At 37.7% G+C, this 16,829-nt stretch overlaps 1 protein-coding gene across 4 annotated transcripts in view; it reads left to right on the top strand.

Annotated features, from left to right (window-relative positions):
- The window catches only part of EXOC6 (exocyst complex component 6), a 186,445-nt gene that overhangs the window by 41,012 nt on the left and 128,604 nt on the right, over positions 1 to 16,829 (top strand). For all 4 annotated transcript variants that reach the window (XM_024101232.3, XM_024101235.3, XM_005301283.5 and 1 more), the window contains exons 2-5: positions 2,698 to 2,869; positions 4,167 to 4,214; positions 4,301 to 4,391; positions 5,430 to 5,475. In XM_024101232.3, coding sequence (XP_023957000.2) covers positions 2,698 to 2,869; positions 4,167 to 4,214; positions 4,301 to 4,391; positions 5,430 to 5,475 — 357 coding nt within the window. The remainder of the gene's footprint in view (positions 1 to 2,697; positions 2,870 to 4,166; positions 4,215 to 4,300; positions 4,392 to 5,429; positions 5,476 to 16,829) is intronic.

Raw genomic sequence — 16,829 nt, 5'->3', positions numbered from 1 at the left:
ATGGTTATAAGAGATATAAAGACTAAACTTAACGAACTAGACTTGGTTCAAGGTGAAGTCCCTTACCACATGTTTCCAGAAACATTGCTGACCAAAACACTCAGCCAGGATCTGCTGCCAAAATCCAATGTTTTCTTTTGTTGTCTTAGGTGAAAAGGAGAGAGAGAGATATAGGGAGAGATCCTTGGAGGTGTTTCTGCCCCTCACTTTATAGTTCAGTCACCCTTTTATTGCATTTTCCTGAGGATTACCCCTGGATGAAGTTCATTCCCACTATGAGGTTGGAGTTATGGAGTTTTGTGTTGAAAGAGGTTTCATGCTGTTGTTTGCTAAGATGCTGATCTGTTTGTTCTTGTTCCCCTTCTTTGCCAAAGAATGTCCACTTGATAGGTAATGGCCCATCAGCTTTGATGACATCTGGCTAGAGACATCAGCTTGTCCTATGTCCTTTGAGAAATGGGTTTGCCCACTCCCCAGACTTGTCTGATAAACACACCTCAGTTATAATTTCAGCTCACATTTATAAATTTACATATTATGTTACTACACATGTTTCAATATGATATTATCAACCAGTGAGTTATTAGTTTTCAAATGATACCTCACAAGGCATATTTTGTACAAAGATTATTACAGTAGTTTGTAGGGTGTGAATGCAGGATGATTTCCATCACAACTATATCTTTGCTTATTTTAGCCTTTTTCAATATTTTGGTTTTATTTTATTTTTTCCTAATATTTGAGGAACAGTGCAATAAACAACTACAATGGGGGAGATGAAAGTTGAGGTTTCCATGGAACATGACCTGTCCAAGGCTCTCTTTTGTGCTATGACTGTTCGCCTATAGGTGTCAGCAAAATGGAAAATATTTTTAGTTTTGTGAATAAAATACTCAAAATCCAGATGTATGATCTGTCTCAATACACGGCCAAAAACTCTGTCCAAGTTACAGTATCTCTGTGTTTTTTCTTAAAGCCCAGGTCAGGTGATTACATGCAGTGGTGCTGGAACAATTTTTATAGTGGGGGTGCTGAGAGCCACTGAACCAGACTGCAACCCTGTATATAATGGAAACCACTTCAAGCCGGGGGTGCGGCAGCAATCTCAAAACCCCTAGTTCCAGCACCTATAATTACGTGAGAATCTCGACTTTCCTTTTGGGAGGGAAATAGTAAGTTTCTAGCCCTTCTGGTTGTGAAAAAAAGCCTGAAAACGTGAAAAGGCCAAAAACTAGAAGGCAAATTAAAATAATTCAGTTTTAAAAAAATCTCATGATTTTTAAACCAATTTCATACTTTTGGGAGTTTGATGATTTTTGAACACTTGGGGTTGGCAATACTAAAACTTTCTTACTGACTTCCTTGACTCTTGCATTGTCTGTGTTGCCATTTCAACAGTCATCTGTCTTGCCCGTCACTGTGACCATGTCAAGTCACTGTTCTAATCCTTTGATTGCCTTTCCCTCACTGATCAGATTTAAGGACTCTGTCCTTTTCTCTGCTGTTTAGCTGCCCATACCTCTCACTCCTCTTTGAACCTTCTGTTGAAGCTTAAAGATTAACCGCCCACTATATCCTTTCCTTGCCCATTCTGAAATCTATGCCTTCTTCATGTGACTACTATTCTCCTAAGCAAGTTCAACAAGCTACACGTTCAATTCTTCCATGAGGCCTATAAATCCTAGTTCTACCTTCAAAGAATTAACAAACCAACCCACCAACCCCCACCCTTGCAAAAAAAAACCCCAGAAAACTTCAAAACCAAATTTTATTAAAACAGGTGGAATTAACAAATCACATTTTCAACTTTGCTATTTATTGTATCTGCTTCTTAGTCCTCAGTTGTATGTCATCAGTAGGATTATAAGCAGCTCAGGAAGAACAACACAGACTCCTTACTTGTCTGTGAAGTCCCATGGCCAAAGTTTTCAAACCGGATGCCTAAAATTAGGCAACTAAATCCATAGTTAGGATCTTAAATAAAAACAGCCTGATTATCAAAAGGACTGACGTCAATAGGAGTGATGGTGGCTCACCACTTCTGAACATCAGACCACTTTTGTGTGCCTAGGCATAGATTTAGGTGGAAACTTTATGCATTTGTGTTTTAAAATATTGGCCCTATTGCACTCTTGGAACTGTATATAAATCTTTTTATGAGAAAAAAGATCTCATTTTATTAGTTACTGTTGATTGTAGTCCACTAGGGGGCTGAATGCTTCAGGATATTTCTTAACTGTGTTTGGCTAGAGTCATGCAAAATGTATTTAATTGGGCAAATCTGTTGTTAGACATACTAGAAAAATAAATATGTATATTTGCACTTCTTTATATTTAACAAACAGTGGAATTTGATGAAAAAGTGATCCATGCTATTTGAAGTGGTTAGAGAAGCTGAGTCTTTTGTACTCATATTTGAGCATAAGGGCATAAGTAACCGACCAGTGAGGCTGAGGTCAACCATGATATAACTGGTTAAGCACTGGGATTAATGCCATAAGGGTCAGGTTCAGAGCTCGGTTTTGAATTATGTCTTTTGTTTAATAATATCAGTGGTGTGGATCACAAATTATGTCATTGTGATATCAAGTTTGAATTTAAAAGATGAAAACCTTAAGATTTCAGTAATGGTCCCTATCTGTTATACTAAATTATTCAGAAAAAGGAAAGTTCTGTTTTGTAATTTGTATTTAACAGGTCTGTATATGATGACCAGCCAAATGCACACCAAAGATTTATGGAAAAACTAGATGCTTGCATACGTAACCATGACAGAGAGATAGAAAAGATGTGTAATTTTCACCATCAGGGCTTTGTGGATGCTATTACAGAACTTCTTAAAGTAAGGGCTGATGCAGGAAAATTAAAGGTAAGAAACTACTTATTTAAACTTGTGTATATTGATTAATACTAGATGGAATGTTTCTTCTTTAAGGGATAAGACTTTCATGGTGTACATACACATCCTGATGTTTACAATTAAATTTTCAGATATTGTATAGCTGTTCAGAAATGTCTTGTTTACTATAATAATAAATTTGCCATGTTCATATTTTTAGGTCTCATTTTCTGATTTCTTCATTTATAATTTTTAAAAAAAAACATTGCCAAAAATAAATTTATTAAGTAATTCTGGAAGACTTTTAAAAGGCAAAGTATTGATAAAAGCAATATTTCTTATAATAGGTCTTGTGTTTTTCTCAGTTTGATTACCAAATTATGAATAAGACCTCTCAATTTCAGATTCAGAAAAAATATTGTTAGAAATCTTGATTCTTTTGGAAAGCCTCCTCTTGCAGTTGCACATTTTTAAAAAAGTGTTCTTGTGCTCTCCAAAAGAGTAGGTGGTGTTGTGGTATTCATTAGAATTGAGGACTAAGGTTTACTCAGAAGTCAGAATGCAGAATAATGAATTGTGAGACCTGTCCCTTTTAGCTCTCTTTACACTTTGGAAAGCAAAATATGCACACCAGACAGAATGAGCGTAGTTCACCAGAGGTTATGATTAGAAGAGCATTATATAAAGGATATTCAGATAACAAGAGACCAAATACAGCGTCAATGAGGTCATTGAGCATCTTTGTTTGGAAATTAATGAGATTTTTAATAAACTAGAATGTGCTTCCTTATTATGATGACCTAATGAGTCACTTAATATGTGGGAAAATCTGAGGTCGAGCTTTGCCTGCACCTGCAGCATTAAAATGTTGCTGTGGTTTGGAGATTTCCACGTTTGATGTTAATCAACCACCCAGTGTTTGCATTCAGCAAAGTATGAATGTTTAATTACCATAAAATGCAATCACCATTTCTTACAGACAATGAATGGCACATAGAGCTCATTGAGGTTATCAAAAAGGGACCAGTGGTCAATTGGGTCAATGATTTGAATTGTTTGACAGACCTACAGAAACAAGTAAAGTTCAAAAATCCCAAGTAAATTTGAGAAGTTTGCCACAGAATCTGTTAGAAAGAACTGTCATAAGTAATTGAAGTTAACAAAAGCCCTTTGCAATCAAAAGTTCAAGTTCAAGCTGTAGAGTTAATTTGAATTTGCATTTCTTTGTTCTAAATTTCTCATGAAGCATGATCTAATTACAAGGGTGAGCAGTTACATCAGGGCAATATATGCATATTTGTCTAACAAAGGTGAAATTATTTTTAAGGTCCAAGTTACTGATACCAACCGAAGGCTTCAAGATGCTGGGAAAGAGGTGAGAAAATGTTTTTTAATTGAATATTTGCAGCAAATTAAATTTGTTTGCATAATTTAATTGTCATTTTTTACAAAATATCTAAGGTGATAGCCCAAACAGAGGAAATCATCCGATGTAGAATTCAGCAGCGGAATATTACAACAGTAGTGGAAAAACTGCAGTTGTGTCTTCCAGGTGAGTTACAAATATATGCAATAGTGACATTTGGCTAAATACAATAGCTAATGAGATAAGTCATTGTACCCAAAATGCAACAGAAGTATTATTTTTTTTCTCATATTTCAATGTTCTGTAACATGAAATTTAGCAGAAGAGTTACTAGGATCTTACAGATGTGTCCAAATTTAGATCTCATTATGGTATATTTATTCTATAATAATTGTAATAGGGTAATCATACAGCTTTGTTAGCAAGCTAACAACAAGAGGACATAGATTATACGAAAAAATTAAGCATATGTATTTTTATCATACAATAAATATGTTTTCATTTAAACCTTTGAAGTTGTTGTTTAATATTTATTTTCCTGTGGTTAAAAATTTAAGGGAAAACATTAAAAAGTTTGTGAATGTTATTTATAGTAGCATCTTTCAACATTGTGCAGTATTACAATAGTATGTTATAGAACAGCACCATTTTGAGACATTGTTTCGTATATAGTTGGAGAACATTATATTTCATAGTGTACATTTGTAAAGACTGACTTCTGTTTTTGACGTTGGCAGATAGGTTTGAATCTTGTCCTTTGTACTACGTAATCTTTCTGTTGTGACTTAGGATAATGACAGTAGATGGTACTGTTGCCTTTCTATGAACTGTTCCTATTAAGTGATAATACATAATGACATTCCCCAGGTTTTTTATGGTGTGCTATGAACATAATTGGTTGACAGATATTTAAACAAAAGTTGGTGTGTTTACATTGAGAAATGTTTGAAACTACTGTTTCATTTTAAATTCTTTACTAATTAACTTCTCTTTAATAGTTTACTTTTTTCCCTCTTAATCTGCAATTTAGAACCTTATTTTTTGCTACTTCTAGTTGGTCTTCATATTGTAATATGTTATTGAGAAAAGTGTGTAAGTGAAACTAAGACTAAAATAATATACAGTATATACTTCTAATTTTAAAGTATATATTCTTTTTCTTATTAACTAGAGTATTTAATTTGCAATAAGATCTAAATGGGTTAATATTTTTGTTTTATATAGTACTGGAAATGTACAGCAAACTAAAAGAGCAGATGAATGTAAAAAGGTGAGTGAATTTCTTTCTATAACTGAAGTGTAACTTTTTTAATGAATGGGTTCATCTGCTTGTCTTTTACAATTATTAACAAACTGATAAAGACCAGTAAGGTCAAGACATAGTGAATCATATAGTCAGGTCTTTTCATCATTCCTTGCCTTTGTTTCAAGTATGCCATTACAAATTAACAGACGTTACATGAAAAATAAAACAATTCTAGGATCTTAATTAAGAAACTTGAGAAAACAATTTTTACTTAAACAAGCATGAATACAATGGAAATATATTTTATGACATGAAGTATAAACTTTTATTAATACTCTAAAACAATTTAAGGACCAAGAATAAAAGTGATCCTTAGGGAGCTCAGTAAAAATGGTAAAATAATGGTCCCTTTTTGGTTCATTAATACCCCGGTAATCTATCACAGTACATGAAAATGTATAATTCAGTTTCCTATATATCTTCCTTTAGTGGCAGAAATTTTGTTAGTCTCTTATTTATTTGAAACAATTAGTGTAATGTGTAAAGATTTTCTCTTTACTATATGCACAAAAATGTGAACTCTAAAAGACATTCTCTAGACGTCAGAGTTGGATTAGTGTTTGCTGTTTACTACCTATGGGCTAGATCACTGGTTTGCAATCTTCTCAGAGTAAGGGGCAGCATGTTGTTGCAGTATCTTTGGAGCAGCCTAAGGCTACGTCCTCACTACGGGGGGTGGGGTGTCGATTTAAGATACGACGTATCGGAGCCGACTTACCCCGCTGTGAGGATGGTGGCAAATCGACTTCCGCGGCTCCCCCATTGACGGCGCTTACTCCTACCTCCGCTGGTGGAGTAGAAGCATCGATTTGGGGATCGATTGTCGCGTCCCGACGAGATGTGATAATTCGATCCCCGAGAGATCGATTTCTACCCGCCGATTCAGGCGGGTAGTGTAGACCTGCCCTTAGAGGGAGACTGAATCCTTGAGTCACAGTCTCCTATCCACTGTTCTGGGAAGAGGAAGTAAACTCCCTGGATCTATACTCATTGTAGCGTATGCTCCTGCTCCGTAACGTACAGCTATCACTTTCTACTTGCTAGAATAGCTGTTCTGTGGAGCCTGCTGCTTCCTGCATGCTGCAAGTGGTGATATAGCACACTAGTTAAAGTCAGGGCCAGCTCCAGCATTTCTGCCGCCCCAAGCGCAAAAAAAAAAAAAAAAAAGCCGCGATTGGTGGCGGCAGTTCAGCGGCAGGTCCTTTGCTCCTAGAGGGAGTGAGGGACCTGCCGCCCCCGAATTGCCGCAGGTGCCACCCCTCTCCTTTGACTGCCCCAAGCACCTGCTTGTTAAGCTGGTGCCTGGAGCCGGCCCTGGTTAAAGTGGTCATGTCCTCTCACTTCCTTGCACTGTTGCACAGGACAGGAACAGTCTGGCTTTATAATTGGCAGGGGTGTTAAATTACTGAGTGGACTCATGGAGGGATCACACGAGTGAGCTACAATGGCAGTTTTTTAGCAGCATTTTGATTTCAGGTAATCTATTATTTTTGTAGTTTGACTCCCATTGGTTCTTGGGGTTGATTGTTTTTTTTTTACTATTATTGAGTATTCATCAGTAGTCTTCAAAGCTAAAAATAAACTTCAGTCCTCTAAAGATTTAGGGTTATGTCACCTCCTGTAGAAAAATTTGCAGGAGAGGAAATGTTACATGGGAAACTGCAAGTCAAGAACTGTGGCATTACAGAGGTATCAGCCCAGCAGAGTAGGGGTTAGGACATGTCATTATCATCCCACTAGAAGGAATGCCGAAGCGGGAGGTCCTCTAATAGTATCAGTATCCTTAGAGCTGTATTGAAATCCCATGGAGGTCTAGAGCACTGGCTCTCAACCTTTCCAGACTACTCTATCCCTTTCAGGAGTCTGATTTGTCTTACATACCCCAAGTTTCACCTCACTTAAAATGATTTGCTTACAAAATCAGACATAAAAATACAAAAGTGTCACAGCACACTATTACTGAAAAATTGCTTACCTTCTCATTTTTACCATATAACATAAATTGATTGGAATATAAATATTTTACTTATATTTCAGTGTGATACTTACCGTATAATAGTATATAGAGCAGTATAAACAAGTCATTGTCTGTATGAAATTTTAGTTTGTACTGACGTTGCTAATGCTTTTTATGTAGCCTGTTGTAAAACTAGGCAAATATCTAGATGAGTTGATGTACCTCCTGGAAGACCTCAGTGTACCCCCAGGGGTACACATTCTCCTGGTTGAGAACCATTGCCTCAGAGCATTCAAGATGAGAGACAGTATCTTCATGCTACTGCTCAGGCTCCTTTCTTCTCAGTAGTATGGCTCTGTCATTAACGGTGTGACTATTGCAGGGATCAGCAACCTTTGGCACGTGGACCGTCAGGGAAAGCCCCTGGCAGGCTGGGCCAGTTTGTTTACCTGCCGCGTCCACAGGTTCGGGTGATTGCAGCTCCCACTGGCCGTGGTTCACCGTTCCAGGCCAATGGGGGCTGCGGGAAGTGGCACAGGCCGAAGGATGTGCTGGCCGCCGCTCCCACAGCCCCCTTGGCCTGGAACGGCAAACCGCGGCCAGTGGGAGCTGCGATCGGCCGAACCTGCGGACGCGGCAGGTAAACAAACCGGCCCGGCCTGCCAGGGGCTTTCCCTGATGGTCCACATGCCAAAGGTTGCCAATCCCTGGACTATTGTTTCCTTATGACTTAGTCTTCCCTGTGGGGGAGCATAGAGGGCATGGAGTGGTATCCTGTGGAAGTTGACATTAATTCTGGTGGTAATTTCCTGTGGCTTGCCAGGCAACAAAGCCATAGAGCAGGGGTCGGCAATCTTTCAGAAGTGGTGTGCCAAGTCTTCATTTATTCACTCTAATTTAAGGTTTCACGTGCCAGTAATACATTTTAACATTTTTAGAAGGTCTCTTTCTATAAGTCTATAATATATAACCAAACTATTGTTGTATGTAAACTAAATAAGGTTTTTAAAATGTTTAAGAAGCTTCATTTAAAAATAAATTAAAATGCAGAGCCCCCCGGACTGGTGGCCAGGACCCGGGCAGCGTGAGTGCCACTGAAAATCAGCTTGCATGCTGCCTTCGGCACGCATGCCATAGGTTGCCTACCCCTGCCATAGAGTGACTGTACACTAGCCACGTTCCCTTTAATACTGCAATGGTACTACTGGAGGGACTTCCACAGGGTCAGTGTGATGCTGCTGTTGTGGTTCCTCTTCCCTCTCTCCAACAATTCTGGTCCCATTGCAGTGAGACTTCAATGACTTCATCTTATATCTGCCAAGCAGACATGATGTTATGTTCTTTAAGTTTTGCTACAGTAGCTGAGGAACAGGGATTACGTCTGCATAGGCTTCTTATGTCACAAACTCATGGCATGTACCAATAATCCAGTATACTTACTAATAGTTCAGTATATATCGCTACTGAAAGGTTGTACATAGTCCAAGCTAATGCTTATAACTGAATATTAGAATATTTGTAATTTTAAAACTGACTAAAAAGCTGAAAAGCTTAAACAGATGGGCACTTAAAAATAACACATTAATAGAAATTCTTGGAAGCCATGAGGCACAGTTTTTTTCCACAGTGGAGTGTGAGGTGTATGGGATAGTTTATTTTGAATTCAATTTACTATTTTTCCATTTACAGGCATGTTTTGTAAACACAAAAATATTTCACTGACTTAAAGGCAACATTCTATGGATTTTTTAAAATGAGATTTGTCCTCTTTTTTTGCCTTTATGATGTGTAAAGGAGGTATGAAGTTTTTTCCCCTCTGTTTTTTTTAAACCATACAAATATCATGAATGGCAAGTCTGGTCTTGCTTATTTTTGCAGGAAGAACTTCTTGAGAGTGTCAGAGATGTGGAATGTGAATGTTCATTGAACTGAATCTTAATTGAAAAGATAAGGGTGTTGACTCTTTAACAAAGACATTTTTTCTCGCAAGAGTTTATTGGATATTAACATTAAATTAATTATAACAAAAACAAAAACTAATAAAAATACTTTTCCTCCTCAATTTCTCAGATTTCTATCTTTTAAAATGCTGTAATTTCACTAGTACTCCAGTTTCCATAAAATGGCAGACAAGATCAGAATTGCTAATGTAAAAAAAAAACAAGCAGAGAAAAAGGTGTGGCATTTTTTGGTTTTAGGACAAAATCCTTTTAGGACTTCTTTACACATCGTAAAGAAGCCAAAAGAGTAGAAGCTCATTTACTTCCAACTATAGACATCACCTTTTAAGATAATGCAAAGTATGTGTCTGGAATATGTGTTGCTTTACTTTGCCAGAATGAAGGTTCGCAGTGGATTCCAAACAGCCATCTGTTGGTAACAATTTTTGGTCACTACCAACCTGGGCTGGATTTGAACTGGTGACCTAGGGGTGAAAGGCTCTGTATCCCATTTAACTATCTCCTGAGCCATGTATAATGCAAGTTGACAAGAATTATAGTTGTGAGGAAAAATAAATGAGGAGTCTGCTCTAAACAGACAAGACTCATTGGAGAGTTTTATGGAGGGGTTAACTCTTGGGAGAAAGGGGCTTAAGGGAAGGGGTGTTGGTGCTCCCAGTGTTTTATTACTCGCTATGGGTTTATAGACTATAATGAATCTTCCAGGCTTTTATTTTTTTTTCTTTTAAAGACTGATTTAAAGTGACTTAATCATACCATGCTTTTTATTTAACCGTATTATATCTTATAGCCTGTGGCTGCCTGTATGGGTCTTTGAATAAGGTTACAGATTTTGCTTTAGAAAATGATGGATATACAACTACAACAGGATTTGTTAGAGAAAGAGATACAAAAGTACTGACATTGTTAGTGTACTGTAGGAAGCACTCAGTACTACAATGAGTGCAATAGAAATGCCTGTAAACAAATAAATAGATTGCTAAGGCTGTTGTTGGACCTTATTTAAGCCAATGTAGGAAAGATGGATGGGACTATGATCTTGTGGGTGAGGTTTAGATCTGGGTTCTTTTTCTGGCTTTGTCATTGACTTTCTGTGTAACTGTGGGAAAGTCACTTAGCCCTTCTGTGCCTCAGTTACCCATACATTACAATGGAGACAATGGTTCCTTATCTCATACAGAGTTGAGATTCGTACGTTTTACCAAGACTTTGAGTTCCTCAGAGGAAAGGTGCTATATGAGTGCAGTATATAACCACAGCACAACGGGACCAAATTCCACAGCAGCAACCTCTAAATTCTGTGGCAATGTAAATTTATTCAAATTCCCATTCATCCCATCCCCAGGCAAACAAACGTTCACAGTTGAAATATATGAAGTGACATTAAATTCGTTGTTGATTATTTTCAGCTATGACTATTTTTGAGGATGGATTTTTTCATCGTGCTCTCTAGATGAAGCTCCAAGTCTCTGTTCCCATGCCGTTCTCCACGTAGCCCAGCTCAGAATTTCCTTTCCCAGTGTACCCCGAGAAGAGGGAAGCTGATAGCTGACTACAATGGCTAATGTCTCTAGTTGAGTGGTTCTCAACTGCTGTGTTGTTTTCTAAATCCCCCAGCTCACCAGTCTGTGCTTGTGGTTCTCCTGGTTGCGAGCTGGACTCCAACTCTGCTTCTCTGATCCAATTTTGCCTAGCTTCATGGAGCAGTGCAGCAAGCATGCACTGTAATTCAAATAACTTCTTTTAGGGAAAGCTGGAGAGCAGGAGTCAGATATAGGCATGTCATCACAGTGCAAGGAGAGAGGGGAAAAAAGTATTGGGAGTCCTGGTTGCAGCAAAATGGTGAAGTGCTTGGCAAAAATGTTGAATTCTATGGGATATTGGGAAAATGCCCAAATTGTGAAGAGCATGTGTCCCTATTTAGGATGAAAGGGGCAGGTCACAAATCTCAAAGTTTTAGTTTTAGGCACTTTGCAGATTCAGGCAAGCATCCCTACATCAGTTTATGCTTGGTTCGTGTTTTTCACGTTATCTCTTCAAGAACCAGAAACATTTTCAAAATGAAAGCTGAGAAACTGGGACACAATTCTATAGCAATGAGTAAATTCTACAGCAAATTATGTGGTTGCAATATCACAGAATCCTAATAGTATGATATAGATCATTGTACTACAAGGCTGGTGCTGCTTTAGAAAGGCAAAACATAGGCCAACTAAAGTAATAACAGGTATCAATAATTTAACTTCCAAGGAAAAGATGGTGGCTCAGTCTTGTTGTAAAAAAAGATACTTTGTGAAGTTTTCAAAATTGATAGACTGATAGTTTCTTAAGATAAATTATTCGTAATGGTAAATGGTTCAAAAAGTAGGTGGTCTTTCATAAAAAAAGATGATAGTGGGAGTGAGCAGGGAATGAAAGCAGAATTTCTCCCCCCACCCCAAATGGTAATAAACGTATAGAGTATATTACAGTGGAAAGTTGGTCAACATAGAATACAAATGAGTTTGAGACACCTGTTCCTATAGAAGGGAAGGGATTTAAAGGTCTGGTTAAATAACAAGTGGGAAGCATTGAGATGGACCAAAAGTAGGCAGGTGGGTTAAGCCAGGTGGTGCTTTCCTATTCTTTCATATTGTGGTTTTTTTTGGTGGGTTTTTTTTGTATTTGAGGTGACTCAAGTTCAATCCCTGTGAAGAAAATAGCTGTAAACGGTTGCTGTCCTAGGAAAACTACAGAAATTGCACAGTCCCTATTGCAACCACCCTCGTGGATTGCTTGAATAGTATTTTTAAAAGAAGTGCTTTAAATCTAAACGTTTTTAAGCTGTGTAGTTGGCTGCAGTGTTTCTCAATGATTGGTCTGTGGACCGGCGCCAGTCCCTGAGATCTCCCTGAAACAGTTTAGGAAGGCAGCAAGCTGTTGCCTGGTATCGAAAAGGTTAAGAAACACTGGGCTACAGGGATTCCCTTCCTTCACAAAAGTAATGTTGCAGTCAAGATGGTGACTCTTTGACGTTAATTTTTTTTTACTTTTGTAGCTGTACCCAGGTCATATGGCTTTCTTTCTCTGTTAGCACTGACCATTTTTAAAACCAGTTTCTATGAACATATTGAATATGAAATTCATTTTATGTAAGGTTTTTTTTTTAATTAGTATTTGTTATTTATATACCACCAGCAGCAAGTTAGGTGTTTTTCAGACTAGTACGAGGGCAGGACATACAAAGAGCTTACAATCTAAATAGGCAATACACTGAGTTAGGAAAAGGAAAGGAGAGTAGTGCCAAGTAAGTTTCTTTGTCAAATATTGTTTCAAAATTTGAATCAAGTCTTCTGGAGTTGTGTTAAAAAAAATCCCCAAAACACCAAACAAAAACTTGTGATATATATCTTCAGAAGTAATGTTTAAAACTGTTTAAATATTACATGCTGATAACATTATGTTTTCTCACTGTCATTGTTTATGATATGTTTAACTTAACTCAACACCAGAAGTCTAACTGTTTTTTTTAATGATGCATTTTTTGGCACTTAGACAATAAAAGAAGCTTAGGTGATTTCAAGCCAATGATAACCGAGAATATGCGTGTAGATATCTTAAAGTAGCAACTTTCCAGATGACCCCCCCAAAACTTTGGTTTTCCATATTGCTTGCTTCTATTTGTGTATTCTGACAGCTGCTTTACATGCCTCTTAACCCTTTGTCAGATTTATTCGGGAGGTTTCAGAAAATTACTGGATTTTAGGAAATTAAGGATGAATTACCAAATCTTCATAGTTTATACGATTTTACACTTTTTCCACCTCTCCTTATATATTGAGAGATGTCTATATATGAGAGAAAAAATTGCTCCAAAAACAAAGTTTAAAAAAATTTTTTTGTTTGAAGGATGAATTAAATTGTATACCTACATAAGTGCATGTCTTTGCCAACCCACACTGTGCCTTGGCCGTAATAACCTGTACTTCTGAATCAGTGCTTTGCTGTCCAAAGTTCTAGCATGCTCCATGGTTAAGGATTGTTCACCTTCCTTTTTGTAACCAATCAAAACTTTCTAAAGAGTTTGTTATGGTTATATTCTGACTTGTGGGTCCCTTTAGAGGAAACCACAGTATTTGTATCTCCTTAAAGAATTTTTTTTTTCAACGTGTTGAAGGAAAGGGTTACTCCCCCTTAACGGGACACTGCCACCTTGAATTTTTTGAAGCTGATTAAATGTTTAAAAGTTTTCTAACAGATTTTTTTGAGTATTTGGGGCCTTTTCTTAAGACAGGACATGCCTTTTCCCTATTCTGTTAGCTTTTTGTGCCCATTCAGAAGTGAGCATGTCTTCCAGGAGGAAAGGTTTGGTCAGAGGTGAAGGAAATACTAGACTTTGGGTTCCCCAAGATTGATGTGGTGTATGCTTCTTTGCCTTAAGTATTTCATGCAGTACCCCAGTGTTTGTAATCTGCGTTGCCTTCTTTATGATCACAATAACTTCTTTGAATTACTTCCCCCGAAGGAACTAAATAGAGATTACTAGCCCACAGATGGCTCTGAATCCCCACCATTACTATGTAGCTTTTTTGACTTGGTTGAGAGACCAATCCCTCCTTCCCGAGGAAGATGGCTTAAGCTTCCTAGTTCTCTCAAAAGACCTATACCCCTCATCCTGTTCCCCTCTTCCTCATTTGCACCCTGCAAGTCTGAGGACACTGATACCTATGGTCTTGAGTCCTACAGATCTCAATGAGTACATCATTTTTGTTCCTAGAAAAGCTCAGGGTCTCAGCTCTTTTACAAGTCTGGGCTAGGCAACACTCAGAAAACGGGAAAGTTTCTGAGAAAGAAAGTTCAAATCACTTTTATCCACAGAGGAATGTTTGTCATTGCAAATGTTCCCGTAATTTATCCATGGAGGAAAGAGAACTCTCTTGCTATGCTTCAGATCAGTCTGAATCGAGTCATGTAGAACATCCTAAACACTGTTCCTCTCACTAGCTCATCCTTCTCTTGAGGGACCATCTGTGTCCAGGAAGCAAGCATGGTCTCCTGCCTCGTGTAGACCACCTGCATGTTGGGTTGCTTCTCCCCCTAGAATCTCCTTCCCTAGCTTGTTTTCTCTCCTGAATGTGATGATTTGGGGAATTTGTACAGCCTAAGAATCTGTGTGAGACTGCTCTGTATTTATCTATACCAGGCTGCAAACTCAATTTTGAAAGATATATACAGAGAGCTCATAATATGTGACCTGCAAATTTTTTACTGTAGCAGATGCAGCTTCTCCTGCTACAATGTAGATCAACTCCAGGAAGTCCTGGCTTGGATCTGCTGAAGTCAGTGCCAATTGCCCTGATGCTATACTGGGGTTTTCTCCTCCCTACTCCCATGGAGGAAAAACACATCACCAGTATCATTCCTGAGGTGTAGGGGGAGAAAAATTTGGCTTTCCCCTAAACATTACACTATTTGTAGTCCTTTCAATTCCTGCTTGAGGTGTTGCATCCTCTGATCTAATTGTATCTTATGTTAGAAATATCAGTTTTACTTAAAAAAAAAAAAAGTTGTCCTCCCCTGTTGCATAATGCGTGTATGCATTGGGGGGAGTGGGGAGGGGGGCGGGAGACAGTGCACACATAGTGATTTGATACAGATACAAAAAATCTTCCTCTAAGTGCCACTTCCTCTATGGCACATCCCATAGCAATAATGCTAGTATCCCCATCATATATCATTCCAATTTATACATTGAAAAATATACTTTTTATTTTTTGTAACTATCTTTAGGTTTTATAACTTAATGTTCAATGCTTGCTTTGTTTTTCCTCCTACAGTTTCATCAGTAGCCCCCACTAGGTAATGGAATCAATAAATAATACTGGTGCCAACTTTTACCTCTTACATAATTGTACAAAAATAACACCTATTCTAGACGTAAACATTTACTAATTAAATAAAAAGTATTGAGCTACACTCTTATTCTGCAAAAAGATTGCTGTTGGACCCTGCATGATATGAATTTAATTAGAGAAGAGAAAATTATTATAATTTCCTTATAAAGTAAAGATATTGTATAATTGTAAATTTGAAACACATGTGAATACTGCAGCTATCTCTTTCCCTGTCTATAGCATCCTTTACCACCCTTATTTTTTAATGTTTCAAACAAGTAAACAGTAAACACGCACTAATGAGTTTTTAAAAGTTCAGCTCTTTTCCTCTTCTCTGGCTTATCTTTCAGTGGCTATCGGTTAGGTTCACATGTTAGTTATTTAGATACCTTTTGATTTTCCAAGAGATCACTATACTGCTGGAGAATTTAATTTGATTTCTATAAAGTTCTCTGAGTTAGGCAGGATATGAAAGAACAAAGAATATTCTCTTCTCATTCAGTCTTTTTACAGTAGTATATATAGCATTCTTCTCCGAGTGGACACACACGTCAGAGAAGAACATTATTTTTTCCTTTTTTATAGATTCAGTCCTCTTCTCTGGCTAATTAAAGCTTTTCTTTCTTTGCCATGGAATTTTAAGATTCTTTCTTTCTTTCTTTCTTTCTTTCTTTCTTTCTTTCTTTCTTTCTTTCTTTCTTTCTTTCTTTCTTTCTTTCTTTCTTTCTTTCTTTCTTTCTTTCTTTCTTATTATTAGCAGCAGGTTTTTGGAGATGGCTACAATTAACTCGGTCTTAAATCCATGGTCAGAAGGCTCTGTTGCAAAGATTTTCTTGCTGAAGTACTGTATGAAAAAAGCAGATCTCCTTCAGTGAGATCCAGTAACCTCAGATTAAATTTTCTTGCTCTGTCCCCCATGTCTTCCATTTTTTTCCTGGATTCTCTAGCAATTTTAGTTTATTTTACTAGTTTGAGCTTGAGCCAGGGGCGCTGGAACAATTTCTATAGTGGGGGTGCCGAGATCCATTGAACCAAACTGTAAACCTTGTATATAATGGAAACCACTTCAAGCCAGGAGGTGTGTCAGTGCCCCCAGCACCTTTATTTCCAGCAGCTATGGCTTGAGATGAAGATTCAGTGCCCTCAGTTTGACACTCCACCTATGCATTTCTCTCATGGAACTCCTCCATGCCATTTTTAGTATCATTTATTGTTTTATGCGCAGAAGTAATTTAGTCAGCAAGGAGGTTCATGCCTTTCTGAACTTCTTTTAGAAAAGTGTGTGGTGCAGCCTCTGTGTTTCCCAGGTGGGCCTCCCTACCCTATAGACGGGGCTTGGACAATCTGTAAGGGGTCAATTCAGTATCAAAACAAGATAGTGAACTCAGATATAAATAATTTTTATCTTTTTGTTTTCCCACCAAATCTGCTTCCTTATATTATTAGAAGTTTTTGTATTTTGGAGGTGTCAGTGGGGATCAAAGAAATCCTATTGATGGATTTCTGGTCCTGATGGGAAGATTTATC

This window comes from Chrysemys picta, chromosome 7 (genome assembly GCF_011386835.1).
Source record: "Chrysemys picta bellii isolate R12L10 chromosome 7, ASM1138683v2, whole genome shotgun sequence".
Classification (NCBI taxonomy): Eukaryota; Metazoa; Chordata; order Testudines; family Emydidae; genus Chrysemys; species Chrysemys picta.
Note: the sequence above shows the minus strand (reverse complement) of the source record. Positions and strands in the feature narration are given on the sequence as shown.